Source organism: Salvelinus fontinalis, chromosome 37, assembly GCF_029448725.1.
Source record: "Salvelinus fontinalis isolate EN_2023a chromosome 37, ASM2944872v1, whole genome shotgun sequence".
NCBI lineage: Eukaryota > Metazoa > Chordata > Actinopteri > Salmoniformes > Salmonidae > Salvelinus > Salvelinus fontinalis.
In genome coordinates, this window is record NC_074701.1 from 25377939 (window position 1) to 25402860 (window position 24922).

The window sequence follows — 24922 nt, forward strand, 5'->3', positions numbered from 1 at the left end:
AAATTCAAACGTTTCCTCCCTTTCACGATATGTCTCAAACTAAACTAAGTTCTTTCTGACTTTTTGAAAATCTTTCGACCATCATCGTTCAGTTTGTATGCACAGCTTGATTTGATTGACCCTGTATTGGCACAATGTGTGAAATTTGGATTTGATTGGGCAATGATAAAAAAAATAATAATAATATCTGTCTCCAAGGGACTAGCAATCTTTCCATGCCCTCATAATCATCTATTATGAATAGCCTCCAAAATTATACTCTGTAACGGATTATTTTAAAAAGGTAGCGAAATAAAATGCTCCATTCAAAACATACTCAAGTAAAAGTTAAATGACTTACTTTGAAAAATACTTAAAGTACAAACACTCTGAAACTCAATGACTGTGACGAGAGTATTTGTATAGTCTCTGGTTTTAAACAGTAGAAGATATTGTGCAATAGCTCTTAATTTTGGATTATCTTTTGAACAATGCACATATTAGTTGAACGCCTTAAGGTAAATGTCTTTTCCCCAAACATAATGGAGCTTGTGAGAGTTAGCACATGGATTGTTGGCACACGTTCAATTCATCCGATCAGTCTCATTGGATGAAAACCGTGGATGGATCATTAACTAAGACCCTCTGCTCTCAGCTTCTGTTGAAACAGGAGAACTATCTCTCAATTCCCGCCCACATCCCTTTACCTTCCTAAACCCTCTGTCTCTCTCTAACACACACATACACACACACAATCTGAATCCACTGCTGCACCAATGCAATACAGGAAGAAAGTCCACTCCATCCATGTTGATTGCCATCGTGCCACACACACACATGTATAAACTCACGTGCACCGAGCACATGTGGCTGTTTTTATGACATTGCCATAATGACATCCTGTTCGATTTGGGTTACAGTATGTAACTGCACCTCCTGCAAGATCCAATCATCATAATTTATTATGAAACTTATCATAACACTAAACGTAAGCATTATTTGAAAAGGGTGTGGTAGTAGAAAGACTAAAGAGTGGAACATTAAATGTATAGTTAACCTAATTTGTGCAAATATCTGACCCATTTGAGAGGTATGTGCTGGCGCCTTCATAAAAATAAACTCCATCCACCCTTAAAATGGTGTGTGGTCTGTCTGAAATCACTCCCATCTGTATGGCCTTGCCAAGAACAGCAACTATGAAGAGGAAGAAAGTTCCTGAACAAGACCCTATAGAGAGAAATAAATTGAATGGGCCGTAAAGTTTGGACTTTGGAAACGATATAATTGCATATACCTCTATAAACACACGGTTGTGTGTTTTATCACAATTTCAATCATTTGACATCACTTTCATAGGGTTCTGCACTGCTTTGTATTATCTGGCTTTCCAAACATGCCAGGCCTTTACTGAGGCATACATTTCCTGATTGGACGCAACAACGGCCAGTGGTCATCTCATAACTATTGTGTTGCCTTGCATGTTGCTATGCGACATTATACAATTCCTGTATCCATTTTATCATGTTATATCATACAGTATCTGATCATAGCCCATTCCCTGGTCATTCCTGGATTTTGTGTAGTTTTGCCAATGTCAATATTTTGGTAGAAATGCATTACATATGTATGTACTGGTGTAGCTGAAGAACTTAAATGCCACATGGAGTAAAAAGACGAGTTGGGTTTCTTCACCGGGACAATCATTTTGTGGAATTAATATGAATACCTCAGTGACAAAATGCAGAAACCCCATTTATTGGCTCATGAGACTGATACAATTGGGGAGGGAAAGGTCCAAATGGGGGAGGGGATCAGAGCCGAAATTCCTGAACAACATGAAGAACAAAATGTTCTAGAGATGTGTTTTCGTTATACAGTTGTGGGAGCACGTGTTTATAGAAGAAAAGTCTACGGGGGGTTCATATAAAATGTACGATAAGATGCTAACTTGTGTATCATGATGAAGACAATGTGCTAGAAAGTGGGAGAGAAACGGAGATAAATCTCTGATGCAAATCTTGGATTTGGATATCCCTGGGGCTAGATTTTCCAGTGTAAAATGGTACAACGGAGTGGAGTCCACGATTATTAGAGGTCAACTGTATACTATGTCGTCCTCATAGTTGGAAGCAAAACATTGTTTCCACAAAGTCCTAGCATGTTAGAATCCGGTAAATTAGTATCTGTCCGATTCAGAAAACAAACTGCTCTATTCTGTTTGTTAGGAAGGAAATACATCCAAAATTATGTTTATTTTCACTTCACCCTAAAGACTACCTTCCTGGATCTCTATTTTATTGGTATTATCCTGTGAAATGGTTAGAAGTGTCACAGCCAAGAGCTTTCATGAGAACTCCAGCTTGGCAGGGGCTTTTCCTGCTTTTAGATGAAGATAATACCCAAGACCAGTACATGAGCCAAGGTCTTTAGTGAGAAAGGGAAAAATGCAACTCAACAAGACACATTTGTTATACTGTAGGAATGTGATTTATATTGTGGAAGCGTTTTTTTGGCTGCCAATACTGTAGTGGATTTGTTTTATTGGTTTCAATGAAGAAGGCAGAGACATAACAACCAGATGAAATTGAGACTTTTCATAAAAAGAGTAACTTGTTTTTTCCCCAAAACATAAGTTTGTAGCTTTTGTATTGTGAATAGGCTCCACAATCAGTGATGCTACATAGAAGAACTATGTGGATGCATCAGTCCATCTGTGATTTGTAAACACTGGGAATTAATAACTAAGCCCAACCTCTACCAGATATTGAGTTTATTTTGTATAGGTTACTTTTTCACAGATACAATAAATCTTACCTTTGCAATTGAATTGACTAGATCAGTTGAATTTGAAATTGTTGAAATTCAATATTGTTATGTATGTTTACATGGGGCCCTGCAATAACTAGGATCAATATTTTTGTCAATCTTATTGCAAGCTCAAAGTAAGATTGTGAAGCATGCAAGTACCCCATTATTATGTAGCCAACGCACACACTCTCTTCTTTATGCTCCACTTCACTTTCCATATTTGTGTGTGATTATAGTATGTTTGAGAAACTCAGTGAGGCTTGAAGGGCCGTCCACTCAACCATCAGTGGTCTTTAACAGTGTGGAATACCGGAGTGAAAATGCACACGTTCAACTAGCACTGCCCTACTGGTGTTTGAGACTGGTGCAGGAAAATCTGTCAGTCAGTTTGGAGGGTGTTTAGAGGATGCTATGCAGGCCCACTTCCCAAACATATTGAGGAATTTGGACATTTCCCCTATGAATACTGTGCTGCATGAAGATAGGAAATTGTAGAATGAAGGCTGTTCTTTAGTATTTTTCTTAGAAATGCAGTTCAATACATAAATAGGGACCATAGATCCAGCAATGTGACAGTTACTCTAATGAGTAAGTACTGTACAATCCTGACCATAGACAGGGACATTTACAGTAAGCATGTTGTCCCTCTCTGCATGGGTTTCCATGTGAGGCCCTTGCATAACCACTGAAGCCCAGGAAAAACATGGATCAGCTTCATACTGCATGAGGGAACAGTCATAAGGCGCTCACGTGTCCAAGCCAGTCTTGAGTTCATTCCTTCTCCATCCAAAAACATGAGCCCCCGGTACGCGTTAAAGCAAACAATCACGACAGGACCTTTTGTAAAAACAAGGAAATTGAGGACAAGGACAGATCTCTGTGTTTTGGTGATGAATGGTTTTCAGAAATATTCATTTCTAATGTGAACCACCAGTCAGCAGGTCTCCATAAGGCGATGCAGATGGTTCATGTTTCTCAGGGCTTAACTGTGTGATCCCCAGTCAATGTTCAGGAAGTTAGGTGAAGGTGAGCGGCCTCATGAGTGTGTGGATGAGGAGTGTAGTACCTCAGAATAGCATACTCTGTCCTCTCAGACTTTGTTCTTTTTTTGGGGGGGGTTCTTTTTTGTTTCACATTTGTGCAAATGCTCCTGGTTACGATGGGTAGGCTAGTCAACAGGCTCTCACAGAATGCTGCTGACACGTTTCATGTTGTCCTAAACCATCAACATCCAGTCCACTTCAGAAAATATGTAGACGTCGGCTTTTTTCGTCACTGAGTACCCCCGGGAAACATTTGTTTCAGTAAGTTTTTATATCAAAAGGCATGTTTTGGCTTGATCGTACCATTTCTCCACCGTTCTGGTTCATTTCTCCAGTTTCCTTTTTAGAGTTTGACTTTCGCGCACGTTCTCTCCTTCAGAGTGCAAGGCCTTTTTAGAAAATTGTTGATGGTAGACCTCTCTTCGTAGGTGCTCTCCAAAGTCAGTATGGCAAGACGTTAGAGGAGGTGTAAGGCATTGTCCCAAGTTTAGACAAGCCTCGAGCCACATTCAATCAGCCATTAAAACAGCAGAATTGTGAATGTTTCTGGCCAACGCTGACTAGAACGTGGTCCTCATTTAATACTGTTTATTTGAAGTGAGGCTGGATCTCTTATATTTAAAATAATCCCTCTTAACCCTGAAGTAAAATCTTGCATAATTTGGTCAGCTGCGTGATTAACCTTTTGTGTTCGTACATGTTAGAAATTGTGAGCTCCGGCAAAATGAAGTCTCCACCCTCTCAAGAGGAAACTCTCAGCCCCCCCACACACATGCGCAAAGCACTGGAGTTGAAGCAGTTTAAGCACCCCCTTCGCCCAATCCTGAAGCGTCCAAATAACCAGTGACGAAAACCCCCAAAATGTAATGATGCTAGTTATCTCATGCATCGCATTCAGTCCCTGCAGATTCTTCAGTCTACACGCAAAATCTGCCCACATGAGATTGTTTATAATGACACCTGTGTTACGATGTGTGTGTGTTTATAGCAATGTGTACCATGCAGTTATCATCTGTCATGTAAAATTGGTCATCTCAACAGACTACAGTATAGGCACTCTCAAGAAGAATCATGGCGCAATTATCGGTTTTCTGATCTCCATTTCTGTACTATTGAACTAAGATGTGTAATAACACTTTCTTTTTCCTTTTATTGAATATGACCAATATCTATTTCAGGTCATGGATGAAACCAAAACACAGATAGCGTGGCCTTCCAAACTGAAGATCGGCGCCAAGTCCAAAAAAGGTGAATATTTGTTTTGATTGTACAGATCAGCTGTAGTTATATAAAAAGAACATCCCTCCTGTTTACTGCCCTACAATTCACTCCACTGTTGCTTTTTCATTTCCGGATGTAAGTCTTTAGGTTTGTTTGTGGAAGATATATGCTGATTATGTCTATACATGAAGAGTATAAATCAGTTTATTTTCAAGGACAACATATGCTTGTTTGTTTTCCCTCTGAAAGACCCCCCTAAGTCATTTTTATAATCAAGAAAAAGGTCACAGGAGTATATTCATATTGTGACCACTTACTCTTCTCTCTGGTCAGTCATTTCAGACTTTACACCAATTTGTAAGTTTGTTTGAGGGCACTTGAGTTAGAAGTTATGTGCATGTAATGGCTGAGTTGTTCCACTGCTCTGTTGTTCCACTGCTCTGTTGTTCCACTGCTCTGTTGTTCCACTGCTCTGTTGTTCCACTGCTCTGTTGTTCCACTACTCTGTTGTTTCACTACTCTGTTGTTTCACTACTCTGTTGTTTCACTACTCTGTTGTTTCACTACTCTGTTGTTCCACTACTTTGTTGTTCCACTGCTCTGTTGCCAATAAAACACTACAGCTATTTAAAGCTTGTCCGGGGGAGGGTTGGTTTTGACCTGCCCCCTTTGTTGTCCTCAAGGGAATGCCAGTGTGTCTTCATGCCAAATGTAAAATCCCATAACTTGATGTAACTTCCTGGAAACCTTTTAACAGCTCTTCTACCCCCAGTCGATTTAGAGTGTGCCCCACCCATCCTCCCAACTTCATTCACAAATCTAATTTCCATTGAGAGAGCAGTTTGTCCATTTAATTTCCGCCCTATGATTTGTTGGGTGTCAGCCTTTTAGTATTACGTAAACCAAGAAGAGGCATGAACAATTTCCACTAATGTCTTCCAGTTATCTCATGAGTGCATGCACTGCATTTTTGTGCCTTTGGAGGAAAAACACATGTATTTGTGGTCATGTGTCCTTCACAACCAGAGGGGAGAGAGTACTTCTTGGTACTATAATCAACCCTGTAATCTACCCAGAATGACTGGATAGCCTACACCTGTGAGTTTGACCTGAGGATAGCCATCAATCCCCTTCCATTCTGCTTCTCCACTCTCTTATGTCTTGGATAGTTGGAACATTAAACTACCATTATGAAAGTCAATCATTTACAAATTGGAGGTTGCTAAAACTCAAACTATTTGTCCCACTTTATGTAATCATTATGTGTCGCCATTGTCTCTGAAAAGCGATGCTTGTAGTATTTTACTCTGCCCTCTTAATGCCTGTGAGTCATGAGCAAATGTGAGAGTTGTTTGCAAGGCCTCCGTGCAGGTCCCCTCAGCCTCTCCATCAAAGTGTCAGGCCTTAACACCTTCAGCTAGCACCACTACCACCTGCACCAGTGTGATAAGACCAGAGTCCGGCCCCTAGAACAGGCCGTCATCAATATACCGGCAGGTGATTCATAGCAGAACAGTATCTCTGAGAGGCAGGCAGGCTCATATTACACTTTACCAGAACATGTCACCATGAGAATAAATGGCTAATGTCTTTACACATTTATATGTATGACCAGTGGGAAATGCTCCGACTATCCATCTTAGGATATGTTTTGAATTGACAGCATTTTATTGTTTAACTGTTTGTTTGGTTTTTACATAATTTTATACTTGGTTGTTACCCATTTCACCGATACACTTTCTGTTCAGAATATGCAATATAGTAGCCTATCAGTTAATTAAATACATCCTTGCATGACAATGGAAGACTTCATTCACGGGTAGGCTTTTTTGAACAACATTTTGGTCTTTATCACTACTCTCGACACATAGCCACAGAGTAGTGACTTACACCTTTAATATACACATGTAAAAATAAATATATATATGAAAGACATCACAAGTTGTCAATATAAAAGAACGGTAGAGCATATCAACAGCGCCTACTGTAGGTCAGACCGAGCCTCGTGATAAAGGAAAATATTTAATTTGGCCTACTCATTAAGAAGTTGGGCAGTTAAACGTCACCCAACATCAGTGTTGGGTTAGTAGTGCATGTAGTAGTTTCCTCTCCTTATGTTGAAGTGGCCTATGGCCATGCTCGCACATAAAGTTTAGGAAAACATATCTGTATCCTGCTTCTTCAGTTCTGACAGTGATCACAGGCAACATGTAATCGAAGGTAGAACTTTATGCAGGGCTTCATTCTATTCTAATCAACATTGGAGAGGTTAGACATAGTGCCTTCGGAAAGTATTCAGACCTTGACTTTTTCCACATTTTATTATGTTAAAGCCTTATTTTAAAATGGATTAAATAAATAATAAATCCTCAGCAATCTACACAAAATACCCCAAAATGACGAAGCGATTTAAAAAAAATGTGTTGATATTTTTGCAAATGTATACCGGTACTTATTTACATAAGTATTCAGACCCTTTGCTATGAGACTTGTAATTGAGCTCAGGTGCATCCTATTTCCATTGATCATCCTTGAGATGTTTATACAACTTGATTGGAGTCCACCTGTGGTAAATTCAATTGATTGGACATGATTTGGAAAGGCATGCACCTGTCTATATAAGGTCCCACAGTTGACGTCAGAGCAGAAACCTAGCCCTGAGGTCGAAGGAATTGTCCGTAGAGCTCCGAGACAGGATTGTGTCGAGGCACAGAACTGGAGAAGGGTACCAAAATAATTCTGCAGCATTGAAGGTCCCCAAAAATACAGCGGCCTTCATCATTCTTAAATGGAAGAAGTTTGGAACCACCAAGGCTCTTCCTAGAGTTGGCCGCCCAGCCAAACTGAGAAATCGGGGGAGAAGGGCCTTAGTCAGGGAGGTGACCAGAGCTCCAGAGTTCCTCTGTGGAGATGGGCGAACGTTCCAAAATGACAACCATCTCTGCAGCACCACCAATCAGGCCTTTATGGTAGAGTGGCCAGACGGAAGCCACTCCTCAGTAAAAGGCACATGACAACCTGCTTGGAGTTTGCCAAAAGGTACCTAAAGACTCTCAGACCATGAGAAACAAGATTCTCTGGTCTGATAAAACGAAGATTGAATTCTTTGACCTGAATGTCAAGCGTCACATCTGGAAGAAACCTGGCACCATCCCTACGGTGAAGCATGGTGGTGGCAGCATCATGCTGTGGGGATGTTTTTCAGCGGCAGGAACTGGGAGACTAGTCAGGATCAAGGCAAAGATGAACAGAGCAAAGTACAGAGAGATCCTTGATGAAATCCTGCTCCAGAGCGCTCAGGACCTCAGACTGGGGTGAAGGTTCACCTTCCAACAGGACAATGACCATAAGCACACGGCCAAGACAACGCAGGAGTGGTTTCGGGACTCTTTATGTCCTTGAGTGGTCCAGCCAGAGCTCAGACTTGAACCTGATCGAACATCTCTGGAGAGACCTGAAAATAACTGTGCAGCAACGCTCCCCATCCAACCTGACAGAGCTTGAGAGGATCTGCAGAGAAGAATGGGAGAAACTCCCCAAATACAGGTGTGCCAAGCTTGTAGCATCATACCCAAAAAGACGTGATGCTGTAATCGCTGCCAAAGGTGTTTCAACAAAGTACTGAGTAAAGGGTCTGAATAGTTATGTAAATGTACTATTTCAGTTTTTATGTGTAAAAAAATTGTTACATTTCTCAACCTCTTTGCTTTGTCATTATGGGGTATTGTGTGTAGATAGTTTTTTCGCCTCATCAATTTAATCCTTTTTAGAATAAGGCTGTAACGTAACAAAATGTGGGAAAAGTCAAGGGGTCGGAATATTTTCCGAAGGCACTGAATTTATCTTTTGTGCAAGTAGTCCAAGTTCATGGCATTCGGTCAAGGTGGGCACTCTTTACACACAGGAATCATTTGGAAAATGTTTTTCTTTTCGGGAAATCGGGACAGCAGCAAGACCATTAACCTGAACTCGACTTCCAACTTGTTATGTTTGTTCAGCCGCCATTCTTTCACCAATCTTTCTTCGTCGTTCAGTCATTTTGCAGATGTTAAACATCTGCGGTACCTAGATCCAAATTGACTTGAATTCTGAGCTTTTGTGTGATATTTCAGGGTGTAAGCCCATGCTGGAAAAAAGTATTTGCCAGTAAGCAGAGGGTTCAGAAATTGTACATTTTTTGTCAAGTGTCAACTACCAAGACTTTTCTTCTTATCTGTATTGCCATATTTTTGCTTTTCTAGGTGTTTTGTGTGTCAAATTAACACTTAAGGTGTTCCACAGTCATTCATATGAGTACACACCGCTCACTTAAAAAATGTGTGGGTGTTCCACGTCACACATAGCAACACTCATTTTGCCCCACTAATGAGTACCAGATGTGCAGGTTAGGCCAGTGGAAGGCTAACACGCCCTCTGCTGGTGAGATGCCACCAGAGGAAGTAGATGTGGACTTTACAGTCTCTAGTCACAGCTGTGTGTTTGGAATGTTTCCTAGAACCAAAGCTGTGTCAGTCACCTCTAATACTGCTGTGTTTTTCCTTTGTTTTTCTGTCTGACTGCGCCCACTCCTATCTTGATGTAACCCAATGTGGACTTGAGGCATTTGGGTTGTTTTTGTTTCGTTTTTTTTGTCTCACAGCATTTTTCTTTTCACTCTTCTATGATCTTGTTTCAGCGTTGAGGCCACGGAGGTCCCATGTCGCACTGACGAGATCCACACGGCCTTCCACTGCTCCCACAATCCCTCCCCAGGCCCATTTTTAAAAAATGGAACACTGAGGCTCCTAAACACTTCCCTGCAGCAGCATTCCAGAGCCTAGCCAACCCAGATCTCTCCTCAGTAGGGACCAGGGCCAGTTCATGTGCTTTCCTCTTAGTTTTTGTTTTGTGACTCTATGGAGAGTTTCTGTTTGGTTGTGTAATTGGAGCTTTGATGTGGTATTCGGCCTATACAGCACAGGATACAATAACGGACTGTTCTGTTTCTTTGAATGATGGTTTCAGTAATAGTTTACATTTGGATGAACTCTTCTGTTTTACATTATACGGTTTTACCTGCATTTTCCTGCTCATTACCTCTAAAATCTCTAAACCCAACCAATGTCAATGGGTTTTATAAAGTGTCTGTAAACAAACTCTGAATGTAAATATTTTCTTCTGTAAGAGTATACAAAGTAAATCGTAGCTATTTGGGGGGAGTGTGTGGGGAGGGGGGTTCCTGGAAGGCGCTTAACTGACATCCTGCCCCTCCGTACAGTCAAGAAAGGGGGGCTCCTAGGAGCTGGCTCACTGCATGCCCAGATGGACTCTACAGCCATAAGCATTAGCAGCACTGTGTATTTATGTTGTGAGTTGCTGTACAAGAGCTGAGAGGGTCTCTACAAGTGCAGTTTACTCAAATAATTGACACATTTGCCCAGATAATGTATTATGATGTGCAGATATTTAATATTTTCTCTGCAGTTTTTGAACTGAACAGTTGTGATGTAGTAGACACATGTGTAGCCATTTAGGTAGTATTTAGTTTAGCTTGACTCAAAGGACACAACCTTGATGTTTGACCACTGGAGGAGGATTTCATCTATTTAACCAGACAGACAGAGGAACAGTGTTACGCCTTTGGCACTGATCGACTGAATGAGGTTTGTAGGAATGAAGTGAAACACATGGGACTGCCTTTATCTCTGGGCTAATTTAAGGGGTCATTATTCTGTCTTTGTAACCAGTACTGTCTGACTGATAGTGATACAACATTGCTGTGTAAGAGCCTATAATGAGAGTCATCACATCTGAAAGGAGTATTTACGGTAGTGCTTTACCGGATGTCATAACGGATCCCATCAACTCATAGGCTTGGGAAAAGGTGTTCAAATAGTCTCTTCTTGAGATCTTGATCTCTCCACCATTTTCTCTTTGTCTCTTTTTGTTCTCTCTCTCAACCTCTCCTCTCTCTCCTCCAGATCCGCACATTAAGGTTTGTGGAAAGAGAGACAACGTGCGGGAAGCCAAAGACCGAATCATGTCAGTCCTCGACACAAAGGTATGTATGAATGATGGAAAGGTTTTTGTTTTGTTGTCATGGCAACACCAACACTGACCTCCCTAAATGATCAGCTAGAGGATGGTATACACAGATGGATCCAATGAGTGTCTTATTTTATGCTCTAGAAAGCCTTGGTTTGCTTCCTCTTCAATTTGAGAATCTCAGACTTGTAATATGACTTGCCACCAAGGTGTCCAGTGCTTAATTTTGTGAGTGTGTAATGGCTTGGCATGGTGCAAGTCTTGTCTCTATGGCAACAAACATCCTCATCCTAAAATGGGCACACCATAGCACCCCCTGTGGGCGGGTTTTATCATAACACTCGAAAGTATTTTCTCTGCACACGGTAGAGGGCTTCACAAATGTAGCAGTAACCGAATACCCGCTTTTCTAGGTCCCGAGACCCGATCCGGGACCCAACCGGGTTTGGATCCAGAATTGTAAATAATGTTATGGGTCTGGGTCAGATCTGATCGTCACGGTTATGTGTAACTTTAACTGACTTGTTCGGAAGGGCCCGTACAGATCTGAACGCAACTGCTGAGAGAGAATGAGAGAGAGAGACTGCTATTTACAGTGGTGGAAAAAGTAACCAATTTTCATACTTAAGTAAAGATACCTTAAAAGAAAATTACTCAAGTAAAAGTCACCCAGTAAAATAATACTTGAGTAAAAATACTTGGTTTTAAATGTACTTAAATACATTTAAAAGGTCTTATATTAAGCAAACCAGATTACACAATTTCGTTTTTTAAATTTACGCATAGCCAGGGTCACAGTTCAACACTCAGACATATGTGTTTAGTGAGTCCACCAGATCAGAGGCGGTAGGGATGACCAGGGATGTTCTCTTGATAAGTGCGTGAATTAGACAATTTCCCTGTCCTGTTAAGCATTCAAAATGTAACGAGTAATTTTGGGTGTCAGGGGAAAATGTAAAAAGTAAATTATTTTCTTTTGGAATGTAGTGAAGTCAAAGTTGTCAAAAATATAAATAGTAAAGTACAGATACCCCAAAAAACGACTTAAGTAGTACTTAAGTACTTTACACCACTGGCTATTTAGCTAATATTCTGAGTTGTCATTTGTAACTGTAGGATGAGAAAGCGTATGCACTGCAGCTTCAATTAGCCTAGCTAGCTAACGTTAGCTTACTTAACTAGCTTCTCCTGGTTTGATGCAGTCAAGACCGGTAATACGTAATCATATTTGATGATAAATAACCTAGCCATGGCAGCTATTAGTCTACTATAGCGCGAGTCGGCTTGGTTGGTTGCGGTCTCTCCCTCCCTGCTCCGTGTCACTCGCTTACAGTACAGCCCATCCCCGCCAGCTAGAGCGGCACCTCTCCCTCCCTCCTCTCACGCTGTATCAGCTCTGGTTAATAAAGTAGCTTAAATGACTTTTCTGCTGCTTCCTTCACTTGAATCGGACCGGGTCTGGATCAAACCAGGTCTTTACGGAATGGGTCTACTTGTCCTTGGGTCAGTTCGGAATGGGTCTCTATATTTTTTAAATACATTTATGCATATAGGGTCCGGGTGAGAAAGCCCCAGGTCCGTTTCAGAACAGGTCCAACTTTTTTGACCCATGAAGACCTCTAGCACATGGTTGGCTGGCTACATATTGCACCTCAATGAGTTGAATATGAAACAACTATGATTAGCTCTCATTAATATCAATGGATTTGTCAAGTGAAACTTTTTGTAAACAACATACTTTTAGGCTTATCTGCTTCAGCTCCATGTAATCGGATGTGATTGGTTATATTCCTCATGCCTCTAAGTGGAGCATTGGGGACTGGTATTAGCTTCTCGTGGTGGACCCATCTGCCTAGCAGTGGTGTTGTACCAGAGCCGTGGTTGTGGGTGGAAGAGATGCATCCTATTTGTCTTCAAAGTCATTCTACTATTATAGACTGACAGTCTAGTTTAGTTCTGGCCCGTTAGCTTGAATACTCCTCGGCTAATAAACAATGTCAATATATTTTTTTATTTAACCTTTATTTAACTAGGCAAGTCAGTTAAGAACTTAGACCGCTGTGCCACTCGGGAGCCCCAATATTTAAGCTGTGTCAATATTCACAATATTGTCATGGTTTACAGTCATATGTTATAGAATTTAATATTTACGCATGTTAGATTTCTGTCATATCATTCACTATTAAGTGAACATTCTGGCAGGCCTGCTTAAGAAGTGCGTCTGCCCCTCCTTCCTCTCCCCAGCAGAGTAACAGGGTAACCCTTAAGATGGACGTGTCCCACACAGAGCACTCCCACGTCATCGGCAAGGGAGGCAACAACATCAAGAAGGTGATGGAGGACACGGGCTGCCACATCCACTTCCCCGACTCCAACCGCAACAACCAGGCGGAGAAGAGCAACCAGGTACAGAGAGATATACCACCGTATATGTACAATTAACAATGTATACTGGATCTGATAGACTGAATACTAGTTAATGTGCTGTGCCATCACCAACCACATTTGTGTGGAACTGTCATGGGTTCTCTGTTTGCACAGGCTGTATTTACTTTTTTTTAACCACATGGAACTGGTATACAGTTGAAGTCTGAAGTTTACATACACTAAGTTGACTGTACCTTTAAACAGCTTGGAAAATTCCAGAAAATTATGTCATGGCTTTAGAAGCTTCTGATAGGCTGTGGATGTATTTCAAGGCCTACCTTGCAAACGCTGTGCCTCTTTGCTTGACATCATGGGAAATCAAAAGAAATCAGCCAAGACCTCAGAAAATTATTGTAGACCTCCACAAGTCTGGTTCATCCTTGGAAGCCATTTCCAAATACCTGAAGGTACCACGTTTATCTGTACAAACAATAGTATGCAAGTATAAACATCATGGTACCACGCAGCCAACATACTGCTGAGAAAAGAGATGTGTTCTGTCTCCTAGAGATGAACGTACTTTTCTGCGAATAGTGCAAATCAATCCCAGAACAACAGCAAAGGACCTTGTGAAGATGCTGGAGGAAACGGGTACAAAATTATCTATATCCACAGTAAAACGAGTCCTATATCGACATAACCTGAAAGCCTGCTCAGCAAGGAAGAAGCCACTGCTCCAAAACCGCCATAAAAAAAGCCAAAGCCAGGTTTGCAACTGCACATGGGGACAAAGATCGTACTTTTTGGAGAAATGTCCACTGGTCTGATGAAACAAATATAGAACTGTTTTGCCATAATGACCATTGTTATGTTTGGATGAAAAAGGGGGGCGCTTGCAAGCCGAGGAACACCATCCCAACCGTGAAGCACGGGGGTGGCAGCATCATGTTGTGGGGGTGCTTTGCTGCAGGAGGGACTGATACACTTTACAAAATAGATGGCATCATGAGGTGGAAAAGGATGTGGATATATTGAAGCAACATCTCAAGACATCAGTCAGGAAGTTAAAGCTTGGTCGCAAATGGGTCTTCCAAATGGACAATGATACCAAGCATACTTCCAAAATTGTGGCAAAATGGCTTAAGGACAACAAAGTCAAGGTATTGGAGTGGCCATCACAAAGCCCTGACCTCAATCCCATAGAAAATTTGTGGGCAGAACTGAAAAAGCGTGTGCGAGCAAGGAGGCCTACAAACCTGACTCAGTTACACCAGCTCTGTCAGGAGGAATGGGCCAAAATTCACCCAACTTATTGTGGGAAGCTTGTGGAAGCCTACCTGAAACGTTTGACCCAAGTTAAGCAATTTAAAGGCAATGCTACCAAATACTAATTGAGTGTATGTAAACGTCTGACCCACTGGGAATGTGATGAAAGAAATAAAAGCTGAAATAAATCTCTATTATTCTGACATTTCACATTCTTAAAATAAAGTGGTGATCCTAACTGACCTAAGACAGGGAATTTTTACTAGGATTAAATGTCAGGAATTGTGAAAAACTGAGTTTAAATGTATTTGGCTACGGTGTATGTAAACTTTCGACTTCAACTGTATGTCCTCATTTGAGTATGTCCCATTTGCTAGTTGCTAGAGTGGCATTCAGTGGCAGTATTGCAGAGAGCCGTTGTCATTGGCTGTTTTGATTGGCTGCACCATAGGAAGCCAGTGTGTTTGGGCTGGATTGGATAGATGTGCAGTAGGAACCAGCTGTAATTACCATTTACATACACCTCTGGAGGATGCAAGCTGCCAATTTATTTGTTGTTGAATGATTATAATTTTTTTAACAATACAAAACATACAAACGACAGCATACAAACGCTCACAAAGATCAACATAATCACACCTGCCCAGACCCACCACCTCACGCCCTCAGCGCCCGCATTGCCTCAAACTACACCATTTTGTTTCTCTCTGTCGCTCAAGCACTTTCAACATTTAGATAATAACGCATTTGACCTTTCCATTGTGTTATAGATGGAGGATTATCGAGAAAAGTATTTTCCAACCCATCGGGTATCTCACTGCCCTCTCATATGCCATGTCTTTAAAAATATGCAGACAGACGGATTCAAAGTATATTGACATTGTAATACTGCTGACAGCCAATTTTTGAACTCCGCCCATAACTTTTGGACTTTATAACATTCCCAGAAGGCATGGATTATTGAATCATTGTTAGTTTTACACTTAAGAGACGACTCTGCCGTTGTGCTGTAGAAATTGTGAATTTTTTCATTAGTTTATACATTAGTTTATACTTGATTAAGCATGCATTTTCGTTAACTGTAATTTGGTTAGTTATGTTCCAACATTCCCTCCATCTTGTAACAATATCAGTTATATTTAAGTCTTTGTTCCAATAGTTTATATTTTCTAACAGATTGTCAGTTGGATAGGCTCTCTGCAAGGTTTCGTATATCTTACCTATCATATGAATATCCTTTTCTGACTCAAATAGGATTCCCTCAAGATTGCTTGGAAATACAAAAGATTTAGAAAAAAATGTGATATTAAACTTTTATATTGCATGTATTTGAAAATATCTACATTGGTCAGTCAAAAATGGCTCTTTTTTTTAATGTATTTCCTATTACCAAGTCATTTATGGTTTCTATGCCTTTAGTTTTCCATGTGGACCAATTTATCAGAGAATTCTAAAAAGCTATCCAAGGATTGAAGTTAATGTTCTTAGCTTTATCCATTGAAGATAGACATGAAAAGATTCAGGGGGTGAGCATGTGCATGTTCATTATGTACTCCATTGTTCCTCTTTAGTATATTTAACAATATGTCGCAAGTTAAAGCTTTGGGTGGCGAGTTGATAGAAGTCTGGAAGGTTAAAACCACCCTCTGACTTGGGAAGATGTAAAACTTTCCTTTTTATTCTATGAGTTTCTTTTTGCCCCTAGAAAGTTTGTTATGACCGAGTATACTTTTTTAAAGAATGTCTTCATTGGTATTACTGAGAATAAGTCTGAAAACTTTGGTTTATTCTACCTGTAAGATTTATGGGACGATTGTTCCATCTAAGTAGATCTGCTTTGATATTGTTAAGGAATGGGATAAAGTTACCTTTTATATGTTTGTTGTTGTCACTCATTAAGCATCTTATCTATTTAATATTTTTTTGTGGTTCACTTAAAGGATTGCTGTAGATCGAGCTATTCTGGTTTCTTTCCTATGGCCATTTCTTTTTTCCCCCCTCTTTTTTTGTTATTACCAGACTGGGGCTTAATTTGTTCAGAAGTGCTGATTAAATTTATTCCGGAGTGATGACTCTGTCAGCCAAAGCCTGGTTTGCTCCGTTATGGTGAGTTACAGATGAAGGGCTTGAAAAGGGAGAGAGGAGGAGAGAGATTACCGATCCGCTGGCAGGATATCTAATAAAGGCTTTTATCTTTTTTATTTTATTTATGTCACAATTATTTTAATCACAGGCACACAGTCAGGATGTAAAGTGATGAAAGGAAATGGGTGGGTCTGTGTTTTTAATAGTGGGTCTGGGTTCTTAAAGATGGTAAGAGTCTCCAAACCATCTTCCTCCTTTATGGTGTTATTCTGATTGGGTTGTGATGAAAAACAACCATTTTTGGGCGGGATTTTTTTAGTACACCTAACCAGCACTTGTACTTGACCCCCCCCCCCCCCCCCCCCCTCCTTCTACCTCTCACTCTACTGACAGCTACATTACTGAGGAAAAAAATTACTTTCTATGCCTGTGATATGTGGTTGTCCCACCTAGCTATCTTAAGATGAATGGACTAACTGTAAATCGCTCTGGATAAGAGCGTCTACTAAATGACAAAAATGTAAAGGAAACGATAATGATGGGTCTAAATGGACATTTTGCCTAAGGTTCTCTTTTCACGGCTTTAGATTCCAGTTTTGATGTAACGGTAATAGCTAAACTATAACAATGACTTCTGTCTGTCCATCTGAACAGGTGTCCATTGCAGGCCAGCCAGGAGGGGTAGAGGCAGCTCGATCCAAAATCAGGGTAAGTTGGATGTCATTTCTATGGAGGTCTCTCTGAGGTCTGAGCTATAGAACTCTGAACAGGCTGTTATTGTAAGCATGTGTCACTACAGTCATCCTTTAGTTGTCTTTTAACTGCATGTGTTAGCTGTGGAGCCTGTGAACTCTGTGGTAATGCTCTGGCCATAGCCCATGTGGAACAGGGTACAGAGCAAACGGTTCAAGCCCAGCACACAGTGCGTCTGGCTTGGTAGAGCTCCTGATCCATCTCAGAGGGAGGAGGGCCATTCCACTCGTGTGAGCCTCTGCGGTCCAGACCTTCCACTTGTTTCTCCGCCATCACAATTCTTTGCACGCACGTGCTCCCTCTCCGAGTGGACCAAGACAAATAAGCTGAGTGCGAGAGAGTGCACGAAGGAGTGTGTTTTCACAGACAACAGGGCGCAACCCAGTTCATGCACTTCCTTGATAAAAAAGTTAACAAATGGAATTTGGAAGTAGCATTTGAGGGTACCGTTGTTTTAGGAAGGGGTTTATAAAATAAGCTGTAATAGCCACATGATCTGTTCTACCCTCCAAAGAACACGCAGCCAGCGGATGAGTGGGGAGGATCAAAGACCACTTTCCTCTGACATCCTGCCTGCTTCTGTCAGTCCAAGCAGGACTCCTCGCCTCCCGAAGCCAAACACCTAGCATCCATACTCTACCAGTCCACCCAATCACTTAGCACCCCTCGCCCCAAACAGCAGCCCAGCTACTACCCAAACCTGTACTCTGTCCTTACTCATGCCACTAAGTACAACTATTCACACCTGTAACCTTTGGCATATTCTTTTCATACTGCCCAACCATATGACAACATCTGTACAGACACCCCACATACGGTATTAACACCTACCCAGCTACCCTTAACCCAAACGTCCAACAACCCTCCACCCCTTCACCCAAATAAAAACCCTACTCTGCTTCGTACTGATGTTGGCTGCCATTAAAAAAAAAGGAAAGTAAATGAATCGTCGCCACTTCGAAATACACTATCCTCTAGCAGCAGGGTTTAGAGAAGACCTTTCATAGTTTATTTGTTCCGGAGCAGCCTCTGTGCTGTTTTGGTTAACAGTACATGATCCTGGGTGGCCTCATCTGTCTTTGCCTGGGACCAAAACAATGATTGAATGGATTTGATGATTTTTCCCTTCCCTGAAGTGCAGATGTGGAACATCCCTTGTTTGTGCCAGAACTTTGGTCTTCTAGCTGTTTTAAAGGGAAGGCTCAGATTGAGTTGTACCCTTGAAAACTTGATTGTGTGTAATGAACACTTTAGTCTGTATTTAGTCTTTGTGTAGTTGTTATTCAGTCTTCATACAATATCTTCCTTTCTGTCCTTTTGTCTGCAGGACTCATGCACACCTCCAGATTGAATACATATTAAGCTTAAAGTTGCCTGGAAGACCCGTTTTAAAAAGTTTATGGTAGTTCTATCTAAGCTGTTCTTCATTCAGAGCGCCTGGTTGGGCCATTCTGTTTGTCCCCTCTGTGTTTCCATACTCACTGACTCTGACTTTACAGTGGAACTCCTGCAACATGATATAAAACTAGGCCCAGAAACATATGGGATTAATCATGGGTGCATTTCTTTGGTCGGAGTAATTCATGCTGTTTGTCCTTCTCTGGCAGCCTAAGCTATGGCGCACTGCCCAAGACTGAGTGTTTGGATAAGTGTGTGTGTGTGTGTGTGTGTGTGTGTGTGTGTGTGTGTGTGTGTGTGTGTGTGTGTGTGTGTGTGTGTGTGTGTGTGTGTGTGTGTGTGTGTGTGTGTGTGTGTGTGTGTGTGTGTGTGTGTGTGTGTGTGTGTGTGTGTGTGCGCACATACATGAGTAGACTTATGTGTATGTATGAACTTGTCAGCAAAATCTCCTGGCCTCCATCTAGGCTGTTTGAATGACTGCTGTGATTTGAGTGATGGAGTCCACTTTTAGTCTCTGTTCTCTGTGATAGCTTGACTTGATGTATTATTTAGTGACTTTACCTTAACATTCGCAGTCTGAGTATGAACAGACTGTCTAGGAGCAGACATGATCTGCTGCTACAGTGTTGTACTGTATGTTTAATCAGCTCCCAATGGAAGTCTGCTGTAGCATGTGTGTGATGAAGGGCGTAACGTCAACGGTCCCTACTGAGTACTGGCACAGTTGAACCCATTGTGATAGACAGCAGTCAGTGGTTTTATTGAGTTAAAACATGTCTATGCCATGTTTGGCCACTCCCGGCTGAAGTGAGACATGTTATGTCTGTGTAGATGTGTACATGCCAACCCTATGTAAAGAGATCTCTCTCAACGTTTTCACTCCTACGTCTTTACTGTTTCACTATTCAAATGGACTCCATTACATACTACAGGGAAATTGCCTAAAGTTTGCACTTGTGGCAAAATGATAGTATGATGATGGTAATGGCAATAACTGTAGGCAGTGTTGGAAAAAGTACTCCGTTGTCATACTTGAGTAAAAGTCAATGCTGTACATCAAATTCCTTATATTAAAGCTGCATATGTATAAAATATATTTTGCAGCGGTTTAGATGGTACAACGATTCTCTACACTATACTATTTGAATTTTAGCAACCAGAAAATGTCAGAGTGATTTCTGCATAGTACACCTTTTAAGCAAACCAGACAGCACAATTTATTATTATTTATATATATTTTTTTGTAGGGGCACACTCCAATACTCAGACATTATTTACAAATGCAGTATTTGAGATTAGTGAGTCCGCCAGATCAGAGGCAGTAGGGATGGCAACAAGTTATATTGATAGGTGTTTGAATTGGACCATATTGCTGTTCTACCTGAGCATTCGAAATGTAACTAGTACTTTTTGGTGCCATGGAAAATGTATGGGAGTAAAAAGTGCATCTTTTCTTTAGGAATGTAGTGAGGTAAAAGTTGTCCAAAATATAAATAGTAAACCACAGATACCTCCAAAAAACAACTTAAGTAGTATTTTTACTTATTTACTTTACACCACTGACTGTATGTATGCTCTCTCTCTCTCTCTCTCTCTCTCTCTCTCTCTCTCTCTCTCTCTCTCTCTCTCTCTCTCTCTCTCTCTCTCTCTCTCTCTCTCTCTCTCTCTCTCTCTCTCTCTCTCTCTCTCTCTCTCTCCTCTCTCTCTCTCTCTCTCTCTCTCTCTCTCTCTCTCTCTCTCTCTCTCTCTCTCTCTCTCTCTCTCTCTCTCTCTCTCTCTCTCTCTCTCTCTCTCTCTCTCGGTCTATTCATCTTTATCATTCTCAGGAGCTGCTCCCTCTGGTTCTGTCGTTTGAGCTGCCGGCCATCGTGCAGCCTGACCCAGGCTCCCCCACAGTGCAGCACATCTCCCAGACATACAACCTCACTGTTTCCTTCAAGCCCCCCACACGTCTCTATGGGACCACCGGAGTGGTCCGCGGCTCCCAGAACAACTCTAGTGCCGTCAAGGTGAGGCCCAGCAACACCCCTCACATCTACCCACAAACATACCACAGTACTTATTGAACAGCAGGGGTTGGGGCCTAGTGGTTAGAGAAGTGGACTGCTGTGACCAGAGGGTTGCTTGGTCAGCTCCCTAGTGGGAATTACAGTACTGTTGCCTTTAAAACCAAGCACTGTTCTCTAGCCCATGAGCAAGTAAATGTCTAATATAAGTTGTCTGGCGCTCCCTCTTCCTCTCCCCTTCTCCCCTGGGCCTCAGAGCTGTGGCTGGTGCCCTGGAACCTTTCTCACTACTCAACCCAACACCCCCCACCCACCTAACACTGACCCACCCGCACTCTGACCTTCAGTACAACCCAGCCTAGGGGAGTTAGTGGACGGCGTCATTTTAACTTGGGATGCTGGCCAGATTGGGGCTGGGGTTTTGGGGGGAGTATGTATGCTATGTAGTGAGAGACCTTGCTCTGTAAAAGGGGTCTGCCAAAACCACTGTGGATTACTGTGCTGGCCTCAGGCTGGAGTTCCATTGGAAGGCCTTCTAATTCATCCAATAATTGTTTGCGGAGGCAGAGAATCAGACCATTCTGTTGGCTGCCAGGTGACATTGAAAAACAGTGGTTTACTGTGGTGTAAACTATGGTTGAAATGTTGTTGGTTCACTAGCTCAGAGTGGACACTCTTTTCATTGGTTTTTCTTCCTGCTCTTTTGACATATTTGGATGTGCAAAATGAATCTCATTTTTTACTGTGTTTTCCCTTGCCCCAGAGGGTAACTTTAGTTGAGAGTGTTGTCCACACAGTCACTCACTCACCTTTGCTAGCTCCTTTGAACAGAGTGTCTGGATATTTATTTATTTTTTTAATTTCACCTTTATTTAACCAGGTAAGCTAGTTGAGAACAAGTTCTCATTTACAACTGCGACCTGGTGAAGATAAAGCAAAGCAGTGTGACACAAACAACAACAGCTAAGATCCAAGTTAGTCATTCGATGTTAGCCATATTTGTTCGGTAACATTGAAAATGTTGGCACTGAAGATTACAAACAAGCGTACAGTCAATAACACAATAGGGAAAAAAAGAAAGTCTATATACAGTGTGTGCAAATGGCGTGAGGAGGTAAGGCAATAAATAGGCCATAGTAGCGAAGTAATTACAATTTAGCAAATTAACACCGGAATGATAGATGAGCAGATGGTGATGTGCAAGTAGAAATACTGGTGTGCAAAAGAGCAGAAAAGTAAATAAAACCAATATGGGGATGAGGTAGATTGGGTGGGCTATTTACAGATGGGCTATATACAGCTGCAGCGATCGGTTAGCTGATCAGATAGCTGATGTTTAAAGTTAGTGAGGGAAATATAAGTCTCCAGCTTCAGCGATTTTTGCAATTCATTCCAGTCATTGGCAGCAGAGAACTGGAAGATAAGGCGGAGCTTTACCTAGCATAGACTTATAGATGACCTGGAGCTAGTGGGTCTGGCGACGAATATGTAGCAAGGGCCAGCCAACTAGAGCATACAGGTCGCAGTGGTGGGTGGTATAAGGGGCTCCGGTGACAAAAAGGATGGCTCTGTGATAGACTGCATCCAGTTTGCTGAGTAGAGTATTGGAAGCTATTTTGTAAATGACATCGCCGAAGTTGAGGATCGGTAGGATAGTCAGTTTTACGAGGGTATGTTTGGCGACGTGAGTGAAGGAGGCTTTGTTTGCGAAATAGGAAGCCGATTCTAGATTTAATTTTGGATTGGAGATGTTTAATATGAGTCTGGAAGGAGAGTTTACAGTCTAGCCAGACACCTAGGTATTTGTAGTTGTCCACATATTCTAAGTCAGAACCATCCAGAGTAGTGATGCTAGTCGGGCAGGCGGGTGGGGGCAGCGAACGGCTGAAAAGGATACATTTGGTTTTACTGCCATTTTAAGAGCATTTGGAGGCCACAGAAGGAGTGTTGTATGGCATTGAAGCTCGTTTGGAGGTTAGTTATCAGTGTCCAAAGAAGGCCCAGATGTATACAGAATGGTGTCGTCTGCGTAGGGGTGAATCAGGGAATCACTCGCAGCAAGAGCGACATCGTTGATATATACAGAGAAAAGAGTCGGCCCGAGAATTGAACCCTGTGGTACCCCCATAGAGACTGCCAGAGGTCCGGACAACAGGCCCTCCAATTTGACACACTGAACTCTGTCTGAGAAGTAGTTGGTGAACCAGGCGAGGCAGTAATTTGAGAAACCAAGGCTGTTGAGTCTGCCGATAAGAATACAGTGATTGACAGAGTCGAAAGCCTTGGCCAGGTCGATGAAGACGGCTGCACAGTACTGTCTTTTATCGATGGCGGTTATGATATCGTTTAGTACCTTGAGTGTGGCTGAGGTGCACCCGTGACCAGCTCGAAAACCGTATTGCACAGTGGAGAAGATACGGTGGGATTTGAAATGGTCAGTGATCAGTTTATTAACTTGGCTTTCGAAGACTTTAGAAAGGCAGGGCAAAATGAATGTAGGTCTATAACAGTTTGGGTCTAGAGTGTCACCCCCTTTGAAGAGGGGGATGACCGCGGCAGCTTTCCAATCTTTGGGGATCTCGGACGATACGAAAGAGAGGTTGAACAGACTGGTAATAGGGGTTGCAACAATGGCGGCGGATAATTGTAGAAAGAGAGGGTCCAGATTGTCTAGCCCAGCTGATTTGTACGGGTCCAGGTTTTGCAGCTCTTTCAGAACATCTGCTATCTGGATTTGGGTGAAGGAGAAGCTGGGGAGGCTTGGGCAAGTAGCTGCAGGGGGTGCGGAGCTGTTGGCCGGGGTTGGTGTAGCCAGGAGGAAAGCATGGCCAGCCGTAGGGAAATGCTTATTGAAATTCTCGATTATCGTGGATTTATCGGTGGTGACCTAGCCTCAGTGCAGTGGGCAGCTGGGAAGAGGTGCTCTTATTCTCCATGGACTTTACAGTGTCCAAAAACTTTTTGGAGTTAAAACAACAGGATGCACATTTCTGTTTTAAAAGGCTAGCCTTTACTTTTGTCTGCACACTATAAGAAAATACTAATCTAAATATTGCTAGATTCTGCAGATTGACTGATTGTATTGATATATTTATTGATTGATTTTCATCTCATCCCAGAGAGGCACTGCCATATTGCTGGAGCACTTAGCGGGCAGCCTGGCCAGTGCCATCTCAGTCAGTACCCACCTGGACATCGCCCCCCAGCACCACCTCTTCATGATGGGCCGCAACGGCAGCAACATCAAGCACATCACCCAGAGGACAGGAGCCCAGATCCACTTCCCTGACCCCAACAGCCCCCAGAAGAAATCTACTGTCTACATCCAGGGAATCATCGAGTCTGTCTGCGTGGCGCGCCAGTACCTCATGGTATGTGTCCATGCTTGGTTTGTATAGATTAAGTAATTGCCTTGTTTCTGTTGGAGAATGACCCTGCATATGGATTGCATATGGAGTTTTATTGTGTTCTGACCCTGACCAAGGCACTTTCAGCTATGTGGGTGTCTTGGTAAAATGTTATTAATTTAATTGTCTTTGGGTAAAAACAATTGCTGAGCAAGATGTCAAAGACATTACATTTAAAGATTTTGGCATCCTGATTAATGTAACATTAATCATAATATAAGGCAGCTATGCTAGTGTTGATGTCCTTTGTCTGTGGCAGTTTTGCCCAAAGACTCTTGAAAAATGCAGAAGTCCTTTTGTAAACATAACTTTTTCTGTCTGGTACGTGGGACACACAAGAAGAGGCCCCTCTGGTCTGCCTTGGGAGAACCGAGTCATTTGACGAGGAGATGAGCCTCCCCCACAGAGAGCCATGTTTAGACCATCGGACTGTAAATTACAGCTCCGGCCCGGCCTGTCACCACCAGCTTGGCCCAACTGGTTTAATTACACACAATGGGAAGGCCTCTATCGCTCAGCTGAATATAACGTAGGAATGAGGTTGTGGTGGGATCATGCAAAACAG

At 42.1% G+C, this 24922-nt stretch overlaps 1 protein-coding gene across 4 annotated transcripts in view; it reads left to right on the top strand.

Annotated features, from left to right (window-relative positions):
- The window catches only part of LOC129836419 (protein bicaudal C homolog 1-like), a 69498-nt gene that overhangs the window by 30359 nt on the left and 14217 nt on the right, over positions 1-24922 (top strand). For 2 of the 4 annotated variants that reach the window (XM_055902543.1, XM_055902545.1), the window contains exons 3-8: positions 5009-5078; positions 11012-11091; positions 13320-13481; positions 17448-17501; positions 20771-20953; positions 24070-24321. In XM_055902543.1, the coding sequence (XP_055758518.1) occupies positions 5009-5078; positions 11012-11091; positions 13320-13481; positions 17448-17501; positions 20771-20953; positions 24070-24321 (801 nt within the window). The remainder of the gene's footprint in view (positions 1-5008; positions 5079-11011; positions 11092-13319; positions 13482-17447; positions 17502-20770; positions 20954-24069; positions 24322-24922) is intronic. The other 2 variants (XM_055902544.1, XM_055902546.1) reach the window with 1 other exon arrangement.